Genomic DNA, 23,204 nt, shown 5'->3' with positions numbered 1-23,204 from the left:
GTATTATAGACATTAGAATCGATTATTAAATTCAGTAATTGATGTTAAAAATGTCCATCTTCATATCAGTGCACCCCTACAATTAAGCGTCAATAAATAAAAATGTGTCATTTTATTTGGGTGTGCTGGGTGAAGTGTTGGGTCAGTGGCAGTTCCACACCCTTGGATTTGCCACTACTTAAAATATGAAGCCCTTTGGTTAATAGACAAACACACCATTTTATAGTTTGGCAACCATGAAGTAGAATTTATTGCAACCATCCAAACATTCAACCACCAAGAATAAAATTACACTCCACTCTAGGGCAAAACCAGATGAACCTCCAAAACTCATTGTGGTTTGGCCCGCATGCTGTAATTAAGACTTACAGAGCAGATTTAATTAAGTTGAAATGGATACCCCCCCCCCCCCCTTTTTGATATTTTTTTGTTTTTTCAGGTCCACAAATGACACCGCAGGATAATATATGAGGACATTTACACGAACAAAATGGCCTACAAAACAAAGAATCTACTAATATTTTGTAAGCAACATTACAAGAAATATTACACTTCTAAAATTTACACAAAATTATAAAAACATTAAAAATATTTAGTTAATAAAGTATCCCATTAGTAGGCAAAACATCTGTTGACTCCATCGATGTCTTCATTAAGTCTGAGACTAAAACAGTGCTGGGTAAATTTTAAATGCATACTAATCATCTGGTAAGCAAATTCAAAACACCCAGCTTCTCTAGTTTGGTCCTGATTATGCTTGCCCAACCCTTATTTGCCATTGGGTTTCTAGGAGATGGATGCATGATACCTTCAACTCTTACCATGATACCTGCTTCAGAGAGGGCACGTCGAGCCCGTTGCTCAGAAACTTTGCCCACACCGATCACCATGGAGACACCCAATGCAGTGACTACCTGACACAGTGCACTATCACAGCAGGACAGAAGCGCATCACGCTCCATAGCAGGTAGTTCAGGTGGGGTGAGGTTCTTGCCTGACTCACTCATGAAGATGAGTGGGCACAAGTTATGCACAAAACAGTGGCAAAAGAAGTTGTGAGGTTCCCCACAGAGCTCTTGGAAAAAGCCCCAGAAACGGGCTCCACTCACTTCACTATGAGTACAGTCGAGACCTGTGATTCGTCGTTTGGGGTGCTCTTCAGCTGGATGCCCAACCTGTCCCGTGATCTTCAACCAGTTACGAACTGCTTTCACCTCACCAAATGGAACCTTGTTAATACAAACAATAGAGAGATTTAATTGTTTTTTAATACATGCTTTAAACAAAAATGCTAAAAAAAAAATTTTGTACTAATAAAAACTGTGATAACTATGGTATTTTGGCAGAAACTAAAGCTACCATGGTAATTTTTTGTAATCATTTGCTGATATTAGATGATGTCATCCATGACTGTCAACTGAATTACCTCCTGTGTATTGTTTTAGATAATACTACAGACTGCAACTTCTCAACAACTGGCTTTCTGCTATACACAAAACAGTAAGGGCTGAGTCAATTATATTTTTTTACCCAAACACCAACCATGTTAAGGTGTATAGAACGCAACAGTCGAGGTTCTAGAAATTAAAGTCCCATTCATTCTCTCCATAGGCAAATAGATTTTAACAATAACTTTAATTTAAATTTAAAGACCTGTAAAAAAATAAAACTTAACAAACGTTCAGATTACTAGTTTTGTTTTGTTGGTTGAGTGAAAATTCATTAAAAAGTAGTTTCAATACTTTTCTTCACCCTAACCAAGTTTTCTTTATTTTTATTTTTTATGACAAGGATGAGTTTTGTGAACAACGCTTCACAACTTAATTCCAAAAATGTCAGAAAACATATTGTAACTAAACAAGGCAGACAAATTATAATTAAATAATTATAATATAATAATAAAAAAGATGAATATATGTATATATGATGTTTCACAAAAGCATTTGTCTTAAGACAAATCTATTTATATAGCTTTAGTGTGTCAATAGGATATATGAATGTTAGACTCTCAAACATTACTTTTGCAAATAGAAAAGATTAGAATAGAAGAACAGGGAGCCCTGCAACAGATGACATGCCCCCCACAAAGCCCCCCACTGAACATAGTGTTAGTCTGAGATTACATAAAGAGACAGAAGCAATTGAGACATCCTAAATAGATAGAAGAACTGTGGTGAATTCTCAAAAGAAGCTTGGAACATTCTATCTGCCAACAACCAAGAAAAACTGTGTTCAGGTGTACCTATGAGAATTGGTGCTGTTTTAAAGGCAAAGGTGGTCACACCGAATATTGATTTAGCTTTTTTATGTTTACTGGACTTTGTATGACATTAAGTGATAAATGAAAACTATTTATGTCATTGTTTTTGAAGACATCCTCACTATGCAAAATTTTTCACAAGTGCCTAAAACATTTGCACAGTACTATGTGTATATATATATATATATATATATATATATATATATATATATATATACATATATATATATATATATACATACATATATATATATATATATATATATATATACACACACATACATATATATATATATACACATACATACATATACACACACATACATACATATACACACACTACCGATCAAAAGTGTTGATACACTCAGTCTTTATTATAATTTTTTTTTATTATAATATGTTGTGACTAAATAATAGCCAAAATAAATCAAAACTGTGCTATATTTTAGCATCTTCAAATTAGTCACCCTTTGCATAGAATTTGCAGACATGTACTCTTGACATTTTCTCAAACAACTTCTTTAGGTATCACCCTGGGATGTATTTTAAACAGTATTGAAGGAGTTCACATCTACGTTGGGCAATTATTGGCTGCTTTTCTATATTATTCTCGCAAAGTCAGTGGGCGTGGCCATTCATTTTTTATATTTTAAGTCTAGGCGCAATTAGGTTGGCGAAATCATGTGCACAAATGGCTAATGGACTGGCCCAAGTGCAATTTAATTCTGAAGTTCTTCTGTGGTTATAAGAATTTGGAAGTGTAAATGGGTTATATGCAATGAAACCCCTCCTTTGTGACTGTATTGTCGCCTGTGCTGATTTTACACTTGAGATTAGACATTGTTCTCAAAAATCTTCACATAATGCCCCTTTTTTCAAGAAAATAGCAAATTGTGCTTTGTCCCTGTAAAATAATAAGGCCTCTCAACAACTTCTTAGTAAGTACAACTGTGTTCTTCCTGTTCTGCAGGACAGTTGATGTGTTGCAAGCTGTTTCCTGTTTCGTATCAGGGTGTGTCGACAAACTGCCATTCTTAGAAATGTGTTTCTTGTATCTGTATGCTCTGTCCTAAGCCATCATGTATCTCATATCAAATATGTATGTCATGTCCAGATAAAGTAAAGAATGATTTTATTGGTTAGCCTAGAGGAAGAGTTACTTTGCTGAACAATATGTGATGTGTTGAACAATAAACATCGGAGAATGATATGATATACTCTAGTGTGTGTGTCATTCTCCCCTCATGAGGATCCGGATCGAGAACAGCGACTGCAGACCTGAATTGATATTTAAGGTGCACTCCTAAAATCCTTACAGTTCTTGGGGGCTCGTCCGGGATATTTCCAGACAGGTAAAACAAAATTATATACAATTTTGAGAATCCCTGTCTGTTGAAATATTACATGCAAAATTTAATATAGAATTTGACAGTTACAACTACAGTCAATGATTTGTATACAGTATTCCGAAAGACAAATAAGAAGGAGACTATATACCTCAAAAGTGCCTGTAGTTGAGGGAACCTTGTTTTGTGAGATAAATAAGAAGGAGAATCTTAATCTCAGGTTTGACTATAGTCGGGGATCCTTATTTTGAAAGACAAACAAGGAGGCTTTATACCTCAAAATGCGACTACAGTCAAGGGAACCCTATTTTAAAGATAAATAGGAAGGAGAATTCAATCTCAAAGTCAAATTTCTCTAGGTATAAAGTATATAGCTGTTGGTCTGCCGTCCTTTTCTCAGCCCAGATTAAATTTGTACTAACCTATTTTACGTATAAAAGTTCTCATACTGTGGTGACATTATGGGACAAGAAATAAATCGGCCGTTACCTAATGAAACACTAAAGCAATTGATGTTTCATAATAATCAAGGTTATAATACCGAACCGTACAGAAGTTATCTGGCCAGATGGTCAGAAGGAACAACACACCTCGATCCATATCCCAGAGATGGCGCATTCATTGATGGTTTTATGAGTGAGGCTATTGGTTACCAGTAACCTCTCCAGACAACCCCACTTTGTTTAAAATGCATGATTTTGATATTTTGCCTGACTCTCCTTTCTGCCTACTGGGCCGTGGATGCATAAAATTGGGGCAAAATAACCTTTGATTCTAACACACTACAATTGCTGGTTCCCTAAGTATATTGTTACTCTGTGTATACAGGACAGTGTGGAGAAATTTGCAGCTCAACATCCGATAACACTTTTGCTGCTAAACAAAAACTGCCCAACATCAACCCGGCACTGTGGGCCACCCACAAAGACGAGGCGGGCCTCATTGACGTATGACCAAATGTTGTCAAACTCTGTTCTAACTTGCCAGTATACGGCAAACAGTATCCTCTGTCTAAGGAAAAAGAGGAAGTGTGCCAGTCGCACCTGTTACGCGGCCCCTATTCGCATTCATGTATGAAGGCCAACAGTATACTACCAGAATGCCCAGTGATTTAGAGACTCACTTGCTGTGTTCTCTGCTGTAGTGCACGCTACTCTGAAGGACACCAAGCTGCCACCATGAACCTGTCTATTGCAATATGCTGATGACATCTGGGTTTCCGGCCCCGACGTCGAGTCATGCACAGCCACTCCAACCATTGTGTGAAATGTGTTAGCAAAGACTGGTTTCGAGGCATCCAAATAAAAGCCGCAATGGGTGAAACTGAAAGTTGACTATCTGGGTCATGAGCTGCAGAAAGGAACAGTTCGTCTCTCCACAGACAGAGTTAAGACAATTATCACATTTCAACACCCGATAACAAAGACTCAAATGCAAAGTTTTCTGGGTTTAGTAAATTATTGTCGAGCATGGGTGCCACATGGCTCATTATACGACAAAATGCTGAGAGAAGCCAAATTCTCGGGAGCCGAGAAACCTATAAAGTGGACTATTGAAATGGACATGGCTTTCAAACATCTACGTAACAGCCTCAGCTCTCCACCAGCCCTAGGCTTACCGAATTATGGTGAACCCTTTCATCTGTACGTGCACGAGGCAGCACGCACAGCAGCAGCGATCCTCGCTCAGTCCCATGGTGGAACATATAGACCAGTGGCGTACTTGTCAAAAACTCTAGATGCATTTACATTTTACATTTATACATTTGGCAGACGCTTTTATCCAAAGCGACTTACAGTGCACTTATTACAGGGACAATCCCCCCAGAGCAACCTGGAGTTAAGTTCCTTTCTCAAGGACAAAATGGTGGTGGCTGTGGGGATCGAACCAGCGACCTTCTGATTAACAGTTATGTGCTTTAGTCCACTACACCACCACCACTCCAGATGCAGTCGCCAAAGGCCTCCCTACATGTTTGCGAGCAGTTTGTAGGCAGTTGCTGCTGCAGTGTTGATGGTAAAAGATGCAGAACGTATTGTTCTCTCACATCCATTGGTTGTGCACACCTCTCACCAGGTAGGAGCCATTATGCATAACATTACTACACAACACATGATAGCCCAACATCGATCGGGATATGAAGCCATATTATTGGCTACTGCTAATCTGACAATTAAACTGACTTCCGCTGTACACGGTCCAACGTTATCGTTCCACAAATTGCTAACCAAAGGTGAATTTTCTAACGATTCACATGACTGTCTCGATAGCCTTAACACATGTACTTCCTGCCAGGCTGGATGTTTCATCATCCGCGCTGGAGGAGGGGGACCATTGGTGCATTGACTGGTTCTGTTCCAAGCCAAATGTTTCCCTATACTGGTGTGGTTATGCTGTAACAGAACTCCTGGATTGAATTATTGAAACTTATTCACTCCCATATAAATCTGCAACAAGCTGCTGAGTTGTTTGCTTTGATCAGAGCATGCTAATTGGCTAAAGGCAAATCAATCAATATATACACAGACTCAAAAGTATGCTTATGACTTTGCCCGAATGTGGGAAGAGACTTCAAGACAGCTGAAGGCAAACCCATATCACAGCATATCCTGGTTGCAGAATTATTGAGAGCAGCACAGTTACCTGCAAAATTGGCTATAATAAAAGTGGCAGGACAAATGACTGGGGAACTGGAAGAGGCAAAGGAAATAGATTAGCTGATTAGATGATGTAGCAAACTGGTAAGCCCTGATCTGAATCAAGCTGAAGATTTTCTATGATGCAAATCAACACTGGTAAAAGACACTGACATTAAATTGTTACAGGCAAATCCATCTGAATCTGATCTTCAACATTGGGCCTCGAATGAAGTGAAACTGGACCAGAATAATTTGTTAAGCTATAAACAAGGGTGTTTTGGCTCTGCCCAAGACCGCAATAGTAGTACTTTGTTGACATTATCACTGTATCTCACACGTTTCAAAAGAACAAGTTATCCAGTCGAGCAATCAAACCTATTGCATAAATGGGGTACGAAATGAAGTAAATTTGATCCTGGATCCCTCGTGTCTAACATGCACACAGAATAACAGACACAAGCCTACAAAACATGACTCATTACCACATCCAGGATTGATTTTACACACATGCCACCGTGCAGGAAAAACAAATTATTGGTTGTAATAGTGGATCGCTTTTCCAAATTGACAGAAGCTTTCCCATGTGTGAGGGAGAGTGCTAAAACAGTGGTAAAAATTATAGCAAAAGAAATAATACAGAGATTCGGCATTCCAATCGTTAGCGAAAGTGACAATGGCACTCCGTTCGCGTCTGAAGTTACGCAACTACTTGCAAAGGAACTGAACATAAATTGGCATTTCGACATACCGTATCACCCACAGTCGGCAAGCGTGGTTGAACGGACAATTCGAACATTAAAAGAATGCTTAAACAAAGCCTGCAGTGAAACTGGAAGAACATAGGTTGATGTTCTACCGGCTGTGTTAACTGAACTCAGAATGTTACCATCCTCTGTTGTTAAACTCTCCCCATTTGAAATACTGATATTGTGTCTTGAGATACGTTACACAGAGGTGGTGATTGAGGAATATGTGGATTCCCTGATTAAAATATTAAATGGCATAAATGGTGATGTCTCTCTTTCTCTATCTATGCCCACAGAAAAGCCCACTCATCCATTTGTTCTAGATCAACAGGTTCTGGTGAAGTGTCAGAAACCAACTAATTATATTTAAGGGGCAAAATTCCTTAAAGTGCCACTTTATTAACATTCTATACACCCACAGTTTGTGCTCATACACCCACAGATAGCGCAAATACTCCCACCCATGTCCACCTGCACAAAAATTGCAGTAAGAATTAGCATTCTCAAAAAAATTGGATATGCTTAGTGCTGTGCCTAGTGCAGACACAAAAATAGAGCCTGTTCTCTCTTTTAGAGGTAATTTCCTTTGAGATACATTTACCTTTTAAAGAGTCAATCAGTGATTATGAACTGACCCTGATGAAAAGTATAAATGAAAGGTTGGTGTATTCCTAATATATAAATGCTGTGGCAAAAGTTTTTAGCTAACATATAATGTTTAGTGATCAAACAAATAAAAGTTAATGTAATTTGTATAACCTTTGTTAAGGCTCTCAGCAGAACTTACATTTGTGTGTTACCTCAACTTAATATTTACTGTTATACTGACGACTTAATGTTATTTACAGAAATTAACAATAAAAAGTTTTTTTTTTTATTTGTTTAAAAATTGTTAACAGCACAATTTCCTGGCTGCAGAACTACATTATCCATGATCCAGCAAAGAAAGATCCATCAATCACATAATTGTGGGTGCCAAAGTTTTTTAGTTTCAAAGAGGGGTGTGACAAAAAACAATTGTAAACCACTGTCTTAACTGAATTTATTCTCACATAGCACCTATCATGACAACCAAAATAGATCATGTGGAATCAGCATGAAAATCGTCTTACCCCTGTTTGTGCCATGCCAAAAGGCCCTGGGTTCATGCCGAGAAAGAGAACACTCTGTCCTCCTTGACAGTACTTCTCCACATAACATTGATGTGTGTCCCAGGCATACTCAAGTGGATTATAAGTGTATCGCACTGGTTTTCCAAAGGACAGCATCCGTAACCGTGCATTCAGTTCCAGCTCAGCCTGCAGGAATCTGGAAACAACTGTAGAGCCATTTAAACAGTTATCAGCAGCCGGGCCGGGTAGAGCAGTGGCATCTTTTCCCTGTAAATCTACTCTCTGTGATACAGCTTCATTTTCCAACCTACAAATGAGAGATGTAAAAAGAAATTCAAAATTGTCTCATTTATGTGGACCGTTGGATGGCTACATATACATTCATGTATATCATAATCAGTTTTGACAAACTTAGAACAATTGCAGGCTTGTTCTAATATCCTTTATCAGATCGGAAATTCTAAGACATAGCTTAAAACAACAATTCTTGAGGCCATCAACTGTATGTTGTACAGTAACGAGGCTAGATAATTTTACAGTGCAGCTGTTGTTGTACAGAACTGATCTGCAATCCTGCTTTATTACAAGTAACCTGTAATGAGCCTATAGATGTAATACTCTGGCCTGCATTTGTACCACACTATTCACCTTATGCAGCCCTGCACCTTTTCAGCATTCCGCGCTTCCGTGTTTTGTCTCTTAATCTCCGGTTTGCATTGAAGCTACTGAAAGAGGTGATCAAAATGGATTATGTGTGTGAGCACAGAAAGTATTTTTCACCAAGAGTTGGTGGTGAGTCTAAACCACCCCTTTACTGCATTAAAATGTAAATTGGATCTGGAAGATCACATTCGGACACTATGACATACTGCACTTTTTCATGATACAAGCATTTTATTGTTATACGTGCAATTCTGCATACATTTTTAGGTTCAATATGTTAATTTGTTAAAGTGACAGCTCGTAACAGTGACAGTTTGTATTATTTCACATGCAGGTTCATTACATTAAAAATTACATTGTACTTTTTTAAATTAATTTGTCACCCAGGGGTGGCCCCAAGCAACCAACCAACCAACCCTGGGTCCCATTTAGAACATTTTGCTTAAAAAATTACAGAAAATTTATTTTAAAATCATAATTTTTTAATTCATCCTATCAGTACATTCAAAATGTTTAATGAAATAAAATTCTAGTTCAAGATAATTAATACATGTTTTCACTAAACATTGTGATACAAAAAGCAATATTTACCAACATATATTTTTACAAAATACATTTTCTTTTATGTGAACAGGGCGTGCAAAACCTACTACTTCACTCACTAACATTTTGGAATTCAGTTGTTATTTATTATTATAACCCAACAATTATTCATTGTTATCCAGTTTTTCATTACAATACAGTATGATACATTAGTATTATTATTACTTTAATGACTAGTAATATTTTTCTATTTATTTAAATATTAACTTTAATTTCACCTGGAGCTTATATTCTAATGCTGCAGTGTAATGTTCACCATGTTGCAAAAGGATGTATTTTATGTAAGCATTGGAGGCAATATTCGTAAACATATAAGTCATGGCAGCCCCTCAGCACACAAGAGCATAAGGGTAAAAAACATTGCTGTTTATCCAGTGCTGAAACTTTGCTTGATGCAAAATAATCTGGAATAATGTTAACACTGTAACAGTCACCACTTTGCAACCTCAGAAGTCCTGTATATTTTTCCAAAAATTACAAACCCGAAGCCACAGTCCTACTTGAAAAAAAAATGACCTGAACCTGGTGGACCTCTATCGTGAACCGCTCTAGGGCGCTGACAACAGCGTATTCGCACATGTCCCCAAAACATCACGTCACCCCTCAAGCGTTTTTTGCAGAGCTTTCCTACCTTCCAATTGCATGGTGGTTAAAACCACTACTGTTGGCATGGCACAATGCAAGGTTTGGACATGTAAACGGCGAGCTCTGCGCAATCTTTTGTTTTATTACTATTTGTGTCATAAACCGGTGAGATTAAATACACCCTGATTCTTAACTGTTCTATGAAGATAATATATCAAAGAATTCAAAATCCTCAGGCACTGGATATTTTAAAAGACACTTACATGCTCAAGCTGATACCCCAGACAGGAACGCAGACATGGGACTCAGTTTGGATGGTGCGGCAGGAAAAATCCAGCGTCAACTGTCGAGTATGTCAGCAATGCTGATGAAGGTCGTGGCAGACTTGGAGGATCTTGCGGTAATACGTAGATCGATTACCGATATGGAGACGAAATACACTGAGTTGGTTACAAGATTGGGGGATGTTGAGAAACGGATTGATTATCTGGAGTCATAAGAGAGCAAATTATCTGGTAATCCACTAGCGGCCAAGGTGGATTTGCAGCACGTTTGGGAAAAACTGGAGGATTTTGAGAATCATAATCGACAAAACTACATCCGATTTGTTAGAATTCCTGCGCATGAGGATGGTTGAGATATGGTAAAATTCCTAGACGGGCTCTTTCCGAGTTTGCTCAATATAACAGGCCATAAGATGGAAATTGAGCGAGCTCACAGGGTTCCGGCTCATAGATCCGCAGAGGGAGACAGGCCCCGATCAATTCTGGCCACATTTCTGAGATCATCCGATAAAGATCTCGCTTTACGTGAGGTGAGGAGTAATGGAAAGGTTTCTTGGAAGAACCACAACATTTTCTTATTTCCAGACTTTGTAAATTTGACGAGAGAAACGTGAATGATTCAGTGTCTCTTATATCAACAAAAGGTCGCTTTTGTTCTGATGTTTCCAGCCAAACTGAGAATAGATTCTAAGGATGTCTGTAGAGAATTTACATGCCCACAGCAAGAATTGTTATTCATAAAGACAATGGAGTAAGCCATTTGGTGATTTTCATATTGTTGCCTAGTGGGCCTGACTCACTGAACACACAATTGACAGTCCAAGGAAGCTGGGTGCCTTTTTTGTGCTGGTTCTACCTAGTGGCTGGAGTTTGTTTGTATAATATCATTTCTTTGGGACAGCTAGTGGATGAATCTACTCATTTTTGTGTTTATTCCACTTACTGGCTGGTTCCCTGCAGGAAGCTGAAAAATTTGTGAAGATATGGGGTGGGCATGTTTTCTTTAGTGCTGGCTCGAGTAAGAGCAGGGGAGTTATTACATTGATAAGTAAACATCTACAATCTCAAACAGATTAAAGATAAATTAGGAAGAGTCATTATTGTTTTAGCAGAAATTCAGGGGCAAAGGTTGATTTAGGCTAATATTTACGCACCTAACGCTAATGATCAGGGCTTTTTTTTATAGATCTTGACAGGATGCTGCAAGCCGCTGGCACCCCTCATGATATAAAATTGGGAGAAGGCTTTAATCTTTTGATGGACTCAGTTCTTGATCATAGTGAAGCCAAAGTGTGCAAGCCCCCAAGAGCAACACTGACAATTCACAGGATGTGTAAAAATCTTGGCCTTATAGATATTTGGAGACTTTTGAACCCATCTGGTAGGGATTATACATTTTTTTTCATCAGTCCATAAAATGTATTCTAGAAGTCCCTCATTTCATCTGTTGTTGATTGCTCAATTGAAAAAACATCTTAATCTCAGATCATGCCCTGGTGAGTTTAGAGATGTTGCCACATACAGAGAAAAATAAATCATATATTTGGCACTAAATATATCCCATTTGCAAAATCCTGAATTTCAACAAATGTAAAAGGCTGAAATTACTGTTTATATGGAGACCAACTGGTCCTCAGTATCCTCTGTGGGCATGGATTGGGAGGCGCTTAAGGGGCAGATCATACAATATGACTCAATCATCAAAAAATCCAAAGCATGAGAACTTGAAGGAAATATTCTAAGTGCCGAAGCAGAGCTGAAGTGCCAAATGTCCACTGATGGCCTCAGAGAATTGACCCAATTGAAATACAGATATAATACTATTTTGTTGCAGAAGGTGGTTTTGGCTATTGAGGACAAGACATTCATTGTTTGAGCCTGGGGACAAAGCAGGGAAGCTTTTGGCTAGATACATAAAGCAGAGAGTCTTTTTCTACCATTCCCTCTATGAAATCCGCTGGTGCTGAAATATTTACCTCGGCCATTGATATTAATAATGCTTTTGAAGAATTGTATCTTGATTGTTATAGTTTCACGTCTTCGTTTATGGATGAAGATATTAGGAACTTTGTGGAACCATTAGGCTTATTCTTTAAAAGGCGCTTCACAGTACAGATGGACAATGACCCGAAGCATACTGCGAAAGCAACCAAAGAGTTTTTTAAGGGAAAGAAGTGGAATGTTATGCAATGGCCAAGTCAATCACCTGACCTAAATCCGATTGAGCAAGCATTTCACTTGCTGAAGACAAAACTGAAGGGAAAATGCCCCAAGAACAAGCAGGAACTGAAGACAGTTGCAATAGAGGCCTGGCAGAGCATCACCAGGGATGAAACCCAGCGTCTGGTGATGTCTACGCATTGCAGACTTCGGGCTGTAATTGACTGCAAAGGATTTGCAACCAAGTATTAAAAAGGGAAAGTTTGATTCATTATTGTTAATCTGTCCTATTACATTTGGTCCCTTAAAAAGTGGGAGGCACATATACAAACTGTTGTAATTCCTACACCGTTCACCTGATTTGGATGTAAATACCCTCAAATTAAAGCTGAAAGTCTGCAGTTAAAGCACATCTTGTTCGTTTCATTTCAAATCCATTGTGGTGGTGTATAGAGCCAAAAAGATTAGAATTGTGTCGATGTCCCAATATTTATGGACCTGACTGTATATGGAATCATTAAAGAAAGGAAAGCTTCTGCCAAGCATTATGCCAGGATCAGTCGATTCTTAAAAAAGGACAAAGATCCAAGCGATTGTAAAAGTTACCATCTTATTTCCCTGATCCAGCTAGACATAAAAATATTGTCAAAACTTAATCGGTCAGCCAGAATTTTTGACATCTCTTATACATATAAATCAGGTGGGGTTTATTCAGGGCCTCAGCTCTTCTGATAACATTAGGCGTTTCATCAATATCATGTGGTCAGTGGCGAATGATCAGACTACAGTCATTGACATCTCACTTGTTGCAGAAAAGGCATTTGATAAGGTAGAATGTGGTTATCGTTTTAATATTTTGGAAATATACGGGTTCGGGAAAAATTTTATTGGATGGATTAAGTTACTTTATAGACACCCAGTAGTGGCAGTACAAACAAATGGATTAATTTAAGATGATGTTACTCTGGATAGGGGCACCCGGCAGGGTTGCCCTCTTTCCCCCTTATTGTTCTGTCTGGCCCTGGAACCATTAGCAGCTGCGATAAGAAAGGAGGAGGATTTTCCAGGGGTGGTGCCGGGAGGTATAGCGCATAAGCTTTTGCTTTATACGGATATCTCTGGCCCTACTAGATGTATGCCTTGCCTCAACAGAATTATTAATTCCTTTTCTAAGTTCTCAGGTTAAAATTTTTATTTGTCTACGTTTATATTTATGCATTTGGCAGATGCTTTTATCCAAAGCGAATAATAGTGCACTTATTACAGGGACAATCCCCCCAATGCAACCTGGAGTTAAGTGCCTTGCTCAAGGACACAATGGTGGTGGCTGTGGGGATCGAACCAGTGACCTTCTGATTAACAGTTATGTGCTTTAGCCCACTACGCCACCACCACTCACATCACATGTAAATCCACAGCTTTGGCTCTAACAGCGTACTGCCCAGTAGCGGCTTTCCAGCCGAGCGCCTTCCAGTGGCCTGAACAGGGCATTTAGTATTTGGGCATTTTATTCCCAGCAAAATAGTCTGATTTAGAGTTAATTTTGACCCCTTAATAAAAATGTTTTCGAGCGATGTGGACAGATGGGCTTCATTACATTTATCTATGATTGACAAGGTTAATGTTATTAAAATGAATTGTATTCCAAAATTTAATTACCTGCTACAATCTCTCCCTGTAGATGTCCCCCTCTCTTATTTCAATTTGATAGGATAGCAAATGTCTTTCATTTGAATGGTAAACATCGCAGATTACATTACAATAAGTTACATAGGCCGATAGACAAAGGTGGGCTATGCTCGGTGGGCTAATAATTTTAATATTATGCATTTGGTCTCAGGCATTTGGTTCATTGGTCGCTTCCACCAGAGAGAGCCCCTCCCTGGTTTTTATTGAACAGGAGGTTCTTACCCCTATTTCACCATTGCAAAGCCTTTCTATCAAACTAACCGGAGAGGATAAGTTACACACTGAGGATAAGTTACACACAACCGGAGAGGATAAGTTGCACACCTCGTATTTGCACTCGGTATAGACAAAAGTGTCCAGAGGGTTTAATTTGGACATTTATTTAAATGTTGCCTCAAGCATATGACTGAACCCTAAATTATGTATTAATAAGTCCCCTTTCTGCTTGTCAGACTGGATTGTGAGGGGGGTTACTACACTCTGTGACCTACAGTGAGGAAAATAAGTATTTGAACACCCTGCTATTTTGCAAGTTCTCCCACTTAGAAAACATGGAGGGGTCTAAAATTGTCATCGTAGGTGCATGTCCACTGTGAGAGACATAATCTAAAAAAAAAAAATCCAGAAATCACAATGTATGATTTTTTAACTATTTCTTTGTATGATACAGCTGCAAATAAGTATTTGAACACCTGTCTATCAGCTAGAATTCTGACCCTCAAAGACCTGTTAGTCTGCCTTTAAAATGTCCACCTCCACTCCATTTATTATCCTAAATTAGATGCACCTATTTGAGGTCATTAGGTGCATAAAGACACCTGTCCACCCCATACAATCAGTAAGAATACAACTACTAACATGACCAAGACCAAAGAGCTGTCCAAAGACACTAGAGACAAAATTGTACACCTCCACAAGGCTGGAAAGGGCTACGGGAAATTGCCAAGCAGCTTGGTGAAAAAAGGTCCACTGTTGGAGCAATCATTAGAAAATGGAAGAAGCTAAACATGACTGTCAATCTCCCTCGGACTGGGGCTCCATGCAAGATCTCACCTCGTGTGGTCTCAATGATCCTAAGAAAGGTGAGAAATCAGCCCAGAACTACAGGGGAGGAGCTGGTCAATGACCTGAAAAGAGCTGGGACCACCGTTTCCAAGGTTACTGTTGGTAATACACTAAGACGTCATGGTTTGAAATCATGCATGGCACGGAAGGTTCCCCTGCTTAAACCTGCACATGTCAAGGCCCGTCTTAAGTTTGCCAATGACCATTTGGATGATCCAGAGGAGTCATGGGAGAAAGTCATGTGGTCAGATGAGACCGAAATAGAACTTTTTGGTCATAATTCCACTAACCGTGTTTGGAGGAAGAAGAATGATGAGTACCATCCCAAGAACACCATCCCTACTGTGAAGCATGAGGGTGGTAGCATCATGCTTTGGTGGTGTTTTTCTGCACATGGGACAGGGCGACTGCACTGTATTAAGGAGAGGATGACCGGGGCCATGTATTGCGAAATTTTGGGGAACAACCTCCTTCCCTCAGTTAGAGCATTGAAGATGGGTCGAGGCTGGGTCTTCCAACATGACAATGACCCGAAGCACACAGCCAGGATAACCAAGGAGTGGCTCTGTAAGAAGCATATCAAGGTTCTGGCGTGGCCTAGCCAGTCTCCAGACCTAAACCCAATAGAGAATCTTTGGAGGGAGCTCAAACTCCGTGTTTCTCAGCGACAGCCCAGAAACCTGACTGATCTAGAGAAGATCTGTGTGGAGGAGTGAGCCAAAATCCCTCCTGCAGTGTGTGCAAACCTGGTGAAAAACTACAGGAAACGTTTGACCTCTGTAATTGCAAACAAAGGCTACTGTACCATATTAACATTGATTTTCTCAGGTGTTCAAATACTTATTTGCAGCTGTATCATACAAATAAATAGTTAAAAAATCATACATTGTGATTTCTGGATTTTTTTTTAGATTATGTCTCTCACAGTGGACATGCACCTACGATGACAATTTCAGACCCCTCCATGATTTCTAAGTGGGAGAACTTGCAAAATAGCAGGGTGTTCAAATACTTATTTTCCTCACTGTATGTAGCATCTGGACCAATCAGACACACAATTATTCATTATTTTAAGAATAAGCCAACAGATGTCTCAAGACTGTAACAAGCAAAGGTCCAAATAGGCCCAAGCTGACTTCATTATGTCTGCTCCCCCACTGATCATTATCAAGCCTTTACACTGTCTTTACAAGGTCCAGCAACTAGTGGACATTGACATACTAAGCAGGGGAGGTTAGCTGCATGCCAGAGAAATCTTTCTCCCATAAGAAATGGGCTCAAAGCCCAGAACAACAGACATTTCTTCATTAAATTATAGACAAACTGTCTATAAATTCACATGTAAATCCCCAGGACATAGTGTATAGAATCATTACTGTTTTTGTACTGTATACTGTTGTATGCATGACTTATGACAGGACTACCAGCTAATGTAAAATTATTTATTATCATGTTTCCTTCCAAATGAATCCTTGTGTGGCATCTTGCACAATAGTATATATAATTATGACAGCATGCATTGTATAATTGCTATATTAAACAGAGCATAAAGGGGCTTAAACGAACCCCAATCATGCAAATGAGTCAGCTTCCAAACAAAGGAACATTTCTCGATTGGAAATTGCACCTTTCTCATTGGTCAAGCCAGACCTCCAGCAGAAGTTAAAATACACATCCCGCCTCTTACTCTTTCTCTCTTTCCTCTGACTCTCTTCTCTCTGCTGCTGTTCGTGTGGGACCGGGACCATGTGGTCCGAGGTCGCTGGCCGGCAGGCCTCAACACCTCAAGCCATGTGCAACTACCTCGACCATAAAGTCAATGAACACCACAATTCATCCTAATTTCTTCATTCAACACGGAAGAAACTGGTTGCAACTTCAACACCATCGACTCAAGGAACCATCAAGCCTTTCTCTTGCGACTGCATCCGGGTGCACTCTCAACACACAAGGCAATTGCAAGTATCGTATCAGTAACTAACTGAACTTAGCTTAAGTATAAGAGGTAAACCCCTTTGTAACAAAAGGTGCTTTTAAATGAAGACACTGATAGATACCTCTCAGATGGTCAAAAATGACTCTTTTCTTAACTGCATTTCCCCTATTCTGTTCCGGTTATTTTTGTGTCGCCACAAAAAATATCCTTACTGAGAATTGATAGATGATCAATACTGAGTGTTCGCTAGACAAACAGATCAATTCATTGTAATATTAATTCAGCTACCTCAAGTTAATTCTATTAACTGATCCAAATGTTCATAATTATTTATAACGAGTTATGATTCATTATGCATGTTTCCCTTTTAATGATATTTTGACTGAAGTACATTTCGATAAATAATCTCATCCCTCTTTCTAAAAGATTTTGCTTCAAAGTAATACCTATATGTGTAATATTATTGTCAATAAGCCATGAGAATAATAATACTCCAATAAGAGAATTAATCATAATTCTCTTATTAAAGCTAATTCCCTACAGTAGAAATTGTGAGCTGATACAACGAGACGTTGTATTACGATTTTAATGGAGGAGAATTTTATTTAGACAAATAACCTAGTCTAAATTATAACGGTTGTCCAATGTGACTGATTCCATTATAAATTTCCTTGCATGGTAATGTAGAAATAGGACCTTTTAATTTAATTCCTAGCTCACACATACTGTTTCCCTTACAAATAACACTTTAACACATGTACACTTTAACCCGTGCAGTGTACATTTGTCATACCAATTTCGTTACATATATTGGTGTGAGAATTTGGCCACTTTAACTGATTACTGTTTATTTGTGCATTGTGGAAAGCACTGACGTTCATATGCATCGATGAAACTGTTTTCATTAGTGTTGACCCAGATCACCAATCACTGGTGTTGGTTCTTATGGCAACGAAAGTTCACGGGAAGTCCAAAGGGACCCTTACGTGGCAATTTACCACACATGCGCAACCTGCCGACGCCATATTGTAATCACAGTACAGCTAAGCTAATAGCATAACACAACACCGCTAAACTAACCAGTTAGCAAACTTGAATTGAAACCCCTAAATATGCTACACCTATATGAGAGTGGAGTATTGAGATTTTGGGATTCCCAGATCTCAATTCTATAAGTATTTACAGCTGCACCTGCTCTGTATTGTTTTTGGGAGTAACACCCCCCTAGAGCGGCAGATACTCTGGGAGATGTGATAACTGCTTTTGGAAAAGGTCATGAGTCATAAGTATATTACTCCCTGCTAATTCAGAGTCTGGGGGACAGAACTTCAACTTCTCTTAAGAGATTATGGGATGAAAGATTTAAACTTGGTATTGAAGGAGGGAGTGTGGGCTAGGATTCTAAAAAACATCAAGTTTGCATCTAGAGATGCAAGGGTTCACCTTATGCAGTTCAACATTTTACATAGATTCTAATGGACACCCTCTAGATTGTATAGGCTTGGTCTTAAAGACACCCACCTGCTGGCGATGCCAATCAGAAGATGGAGACACAACAAATTATTTTTGGGGCTGTGTTTAGATCTAAGAGTTTTTGGTTAAAGGTTCAGTTTCATATATGATGTTTTGGGCACTCGAATTTTGTTTTGCCCATAATTTTCATAAATTTGGGGGACAAACACATAACAAATTGGGTCCTGACTAGTATTATGATTGGCAGGCAGATTATTTTAAGTGGATGGAAGTCAGATGGGGCTCCCTCATTTTTTAGTGGTGGTGTGCGGAGATGGGGAGGGTGGAGGCTTTTGAGATGTCGATCAGAGAGCTGGGGGTTCGAGATTTGTTTGATAGGAAGTGGGGGAGGTATTTGGTGTTTTTGGGGGACACAAGGGGAGGGGCTGTGGAGAGAGAGGTTTAGTTTTAAATAAAAACTATCTGTGTGTATTCTATTTGTGACCACAGGAGGGGTAATAGTGGGGATTAAATTTTAAATGTTGACTTAATGTATATATGTTGTGTTTTTTCTTTGTTATATGTTTATGAGTCAACAAAAAATTTTAATAAAAAAAAACCCCACATTTTTAAAAGGCTTAAATGTGATAAAAATTTTTGTAAATGGAATCTAATATAAAAAGTACACTTTAACATGTGTGTGTTGTGTATAAATAAAGTGGCATCCCTTCTCCCAACCCGGTTTAAAGGCCAAATATACTTCATACGAAATTGAAGAACGAAAGGGAGTGAAGTCAATTAGAACAAAATCTGGCCAAAAAGACAGAGCTTTGCCTTCATTTCGATAGTTTGTAACAGCTCGCCAGGGCAAACTTTTAGGAAAACTTCTAACCGACTGGTTAACACCTTCTTACTGCAATTGGTCCATGTCATTGTTAGGTATAACCTGGAGCTCATTTTATTTATGTTGTTCTTTCAGTCAAAAAAAAGAACACACAGTAGTGTAGAGTTATTAGCGAGCTGGTGCAAATTTACCTACATCTGTACAACAGTTCATGTAGAGACATTTCCCAAGACCATGTCAGCGATTATTTTGTTTTGTTTAATTCATTTACAAAAGGAATAAAATCAAATCTACACAAATACTCTCAAGTTCCCATTAACTCATGTGCCATCTGCAGCTAAAGCCATTTACACATCTGCCCAAAGTAAGCCTATCATCATTCTTTTGTCTTTATTCTGCACATTAACACTAACATTAAAACATCTTTGCAGCAGTATCAGTGTCATCATAAATTACCATAACAGAGTGTAACAGGCACATATTACGGCAGAGTATAGTGTGTTAAATTAAAAATGTTCTACTGCAGGATATATGTTACTTTAAATCATTATCAAGTGCTTAAAAGTGCTTCTTTTACTGATCTAGTGTAAATTCTACTCCTAGAATGAGGCATAAAGTATTTTAATGTCATTCTAATTAGTTTAGGTTTTACATGTAGTGTCCTCGTATTGAAATGCACTTCTTTACACCTCTCACAGCGATGTGGCGGGTGTCTGAATGTTCGCAATCTGTATACTGTTACTCGGCTGTATAGAACGCATTTTTTTTTCACCTCTGAGCGAATAAGAACTTCTAAAACATTAACACTAAAAACATTTACTCACTTTACAATAGCTCGATGGGTAAATGGCATGAGAACATGGTCAGAGGCGGGGCCAGATGTAGGCATGGGCAGGGGTGGGCTGAGCCCACCCAAAAGTGTGTCTTGCCCACCCAATCAAACATTTTGGAAACATGGTTTTAAATAAAAAATAAAATAACAAAATTCCCCAATTTGTGCATTGGTTAAAAGCAATATGGGGGTGGGCTGTGTGTTGCAAACATTAAGGGTGGGCTGCAGACTGTCCAACCAATCACAAAACAGCACAGGAAATGTGTAGTGTTTTCTATTTCGCTCCCACCCGCAAGCCCGCAGGTAGTGGTCTGCACAAATTTTGCAGTCCCGGTCCCCTAAGATTCTGTCCTGCTCTGGAATCAAGCTTTTTATTTATATTTTTACAATTCCCACCTGGAAGAAAAAACTGTAAAGAGTGAGAGAGAAGAAAAAAAAATTTGTTATCACGCTTACATTGCCAAATATCTGATTGACCTTTGGTTGATTTAAAGTTTTTTATTTTTTTTTATTTTAATAAATAAAATAACATCCATTGCACTTTCCACTACATGGAGCACAAGGAATCGTTTGTATGAATTAGCCAACAACCCTGCGCCTGTAAAAACATTTTGTTGGTCATGCGCAATAGACAAATAGCATGAATAACACTCTGTACCATAAATACATTAAATACATTTGAGGAACATGTTATTTAGATATTTATATTTTCCGGGAGTCCCGTATTTCTTTCTACCGCTCAAGCGCACACATTATCCTGTGCCACACTCTGTTGCGCTGGGTCCCATTGATTCCGCAACCAGTATTTGCTCATAGTACTGTACATAATCATGATTCATAGCTGGATACAGGGTTTTGCAGGACATGTGCTTCTGTTTTCCCTGTTGATAACTGGTGAGAGGTGATCCTCATGTCTTACACCTCTTTTATATAATAATTTTACAGTGCTGTGATAGTTTGTTGTTTATTGTTTGTCAATGCGCTTTTAACTAGCCTACTCTGTTTGCCATGAAAATAACCTTTGGTGCTTACATGGCATTGCTTTCCATCCATCCATCCATCAATCCATCCAAATTCCTGTATTCCCTAAATTACTTTACACATATAGTTTAACTTGTAAAAAAATAGCAATACCCTTTACTACCCTACAAGGCCATACTCATTAACTAACATTGAAACAGAGAAAAAAGGCTTGAATTATTGTGGATTTTGTAGTTACTGCATTTTCACACAATGGTTACTCTGTATTTCAGCAAACAAGACAAACTTCTTTATCACCGGACAGATCATAAGAGACCTGTTTCATTCATAACTCTATTTTGCCTTTTGCCTTTGTGGGGCAGGATCATAGCATATTACATTTCTGTCAAACAGAAAGAATCATCATCATTTAATATTATATAATTACTTATTTAAGCAGTTCCCATCTGTGTTAAATTTTAGGTTCTTAAACTTGATCTCTCCATTTAATATATTTCCTTTCACACCATCCTTATTTTCCTCCGTGATATTATTTATTTTCACTCCATCCTTGCATTAATGTTAATTACTTTAAATCTGTAAGTCTTATTACTCTAAAAGTGTAAAGACCACTTCAATCTTATGATTAAATACAATGTTTATCAGTTAATATTTTTTAATATATTTTTTTTAAAATGGGGAATAAGTGTCAAATATAGTTATATTGGGTTTTATGATCTTGACAGTTACGCCATGTCACGCCAATTAAGACATTAAATTAGTAGTCTGAGTTCCACTTTGGTTTGTCTCTTGCAGTTTCGTGAGCACAGAGGCATATCACTGTACGTCCACAGTGTGAAAGTCTTGTATATTTATGTATGAATTTCTCGTTTTAAAATCTCCTGTTTCTGCTTCCTGTTGTTATGGCATCCAACAACACTTTAAAACACTAATAACTATTGACCAATCTATAACCTGTAAATCCACTCCACTAGCTAATTTCGCTTTAACATCACCAACCGTGATATCTACGCTAGATCGCAAGTTAAAATACAACACTTTCAAGATGTCTGCGCGTTAGTTTCTCTGGTGCATGATAAATATTTGAACGGTTGTTAACTGCAATTATATGAAAGGGAAATAGACTGCACAGAACGGCAGCTGACTGCAAGTATGGTTTACTGAAACATAGCTCTCCTGTATTTGCCATTTAATAAAGCATGTTTTATTGTGCAGTCCATACACACAAAAAACTTCACTTTTTGCTACACATATTATAGGAATACTGCAGGCAGCAAACTACCGTTTTAAAGTAGCTCATTTTTGTAAGGGGGCTACTACAAGAGTACTATGAGAAAACATCTCAAACCGTCAAGCAATAGTACTCAACTGCAATGGAATTCGTCAGCTATACATGGTCTTTGTGAAGCCAAATTCTGTCCCACTTCAATGTCTAACTACTCGTACGTTTTTCGGATATAACATAAGTTAAAGAGAACATAAAAACATGTATCATCTGTAAAATATACTTATTTGTTTTTTATTCCACCTGAATACGCAAAAAAAAAAAAAAAAGAATATGCATAATTCAACGACGTCTTTAGCTATTCCTTTACCTTCTCTCAGTCAATATGCTGGCCTGGATGCAGCACTGAAAACGCAATACATCGAATCCAAAACGAAGAATGTTACATTGGTGCAAAATAACAAACAAACATTTTATAGTAGTGCTAATAAGAAATTATTTTATAATTTATTTGTGGTTTACCTCTCATTTTCGGGTTGCGATTGCATGCTTCCAGATGGTTTCCGTCAACAAAAGAGCGACCGGATTGCGTTGCATTTTGGGATCTGTAGTTTTTAGTGGGGTGATTCTACCGAAACGTCCACATTTCTGTCACAAGCATTTACAGAAAGCATACATTTTAAATACACTGTTTAGGCATAATTTATTTACATACCTAAATAATAAAACATTTTATTTGAACAACTATACATATTTGATCCATTAATAAGGCATTATTTGTT

General features: G+C 38.2%; 1 protein-coding gene across 1 annotated transcript; it reads right to left on the bottom strand.

Annotated features, from left to right (window-relative positions):
- Nucleotides 1-218: 218 nt before the first annotated feature.
- On the bottom strand, nt 219-23,002 carry smug1 (single-strand-selective monofunctional uracil-DNA glycosylase 1). Its single transcript, XM_052101461.1, has 3 exons — nt 22,945-23,002; nt 8,104-8,410; nt 219-1,229 (listed from the first exon to the last, which is right to left on the bottom strand). The coding sequence occupies exons 1-3, from the start codon at nt 22,968-22,970 to the stop codon at nt 702-704; spliced, it is 861 nt and encodes a 286-aa protein (XP_051957421.1). The 5' UTR covers nt 22,971-23,002; the 3' UTR covers nt 219-701.
- Nucleotides 23,003-23,204: the final 202 nt, after the last annotated feature.

The sequence above is a fragment of the Xyrauchen texanus genome, chromosome 32, assembly GCF_025860055.1.
Source record: "Xyrauchen texanus isolate HMW12.3.18 chromosome 32, RBS_HiC_50CHRs, whole genome shotgun sequence".
NCBI lineage: Eukaryota > Metazoa > Chordata > Actinopteri > Cypriniformes > Catostomidae > Xyrauchen > Xyrauchen texanus.
The sequence above is the reverse complement of the archived record's forward strand: the minus strand, read 5'-3'. Positions and strand labels throughout refer to the sequence as shown.

Excerpts from the sequence above, each read along its gene's own strand:
- smug1 (XM_052101461.1), bottom strand. The coding sequence starts at position 22,970 with ATGCAATCGCAACCCGAAAATGAGAG. Across the intron at positions 8,411-22,944 it reads TCGCAACCCGAAAATGAGAG|GTTGGAAAATGAAGCTGTAT; the intron begins GTAAACCACAAA and ends TCTCATTTGTAG. Across the intron at positions 1,230-8,103 it reads TTGGCATGGCACAAACAGGG|GTTCCATTTGGTGAGGTGAA; the intron begins GTAAGACGATTT and ends TGTATTAACAAG.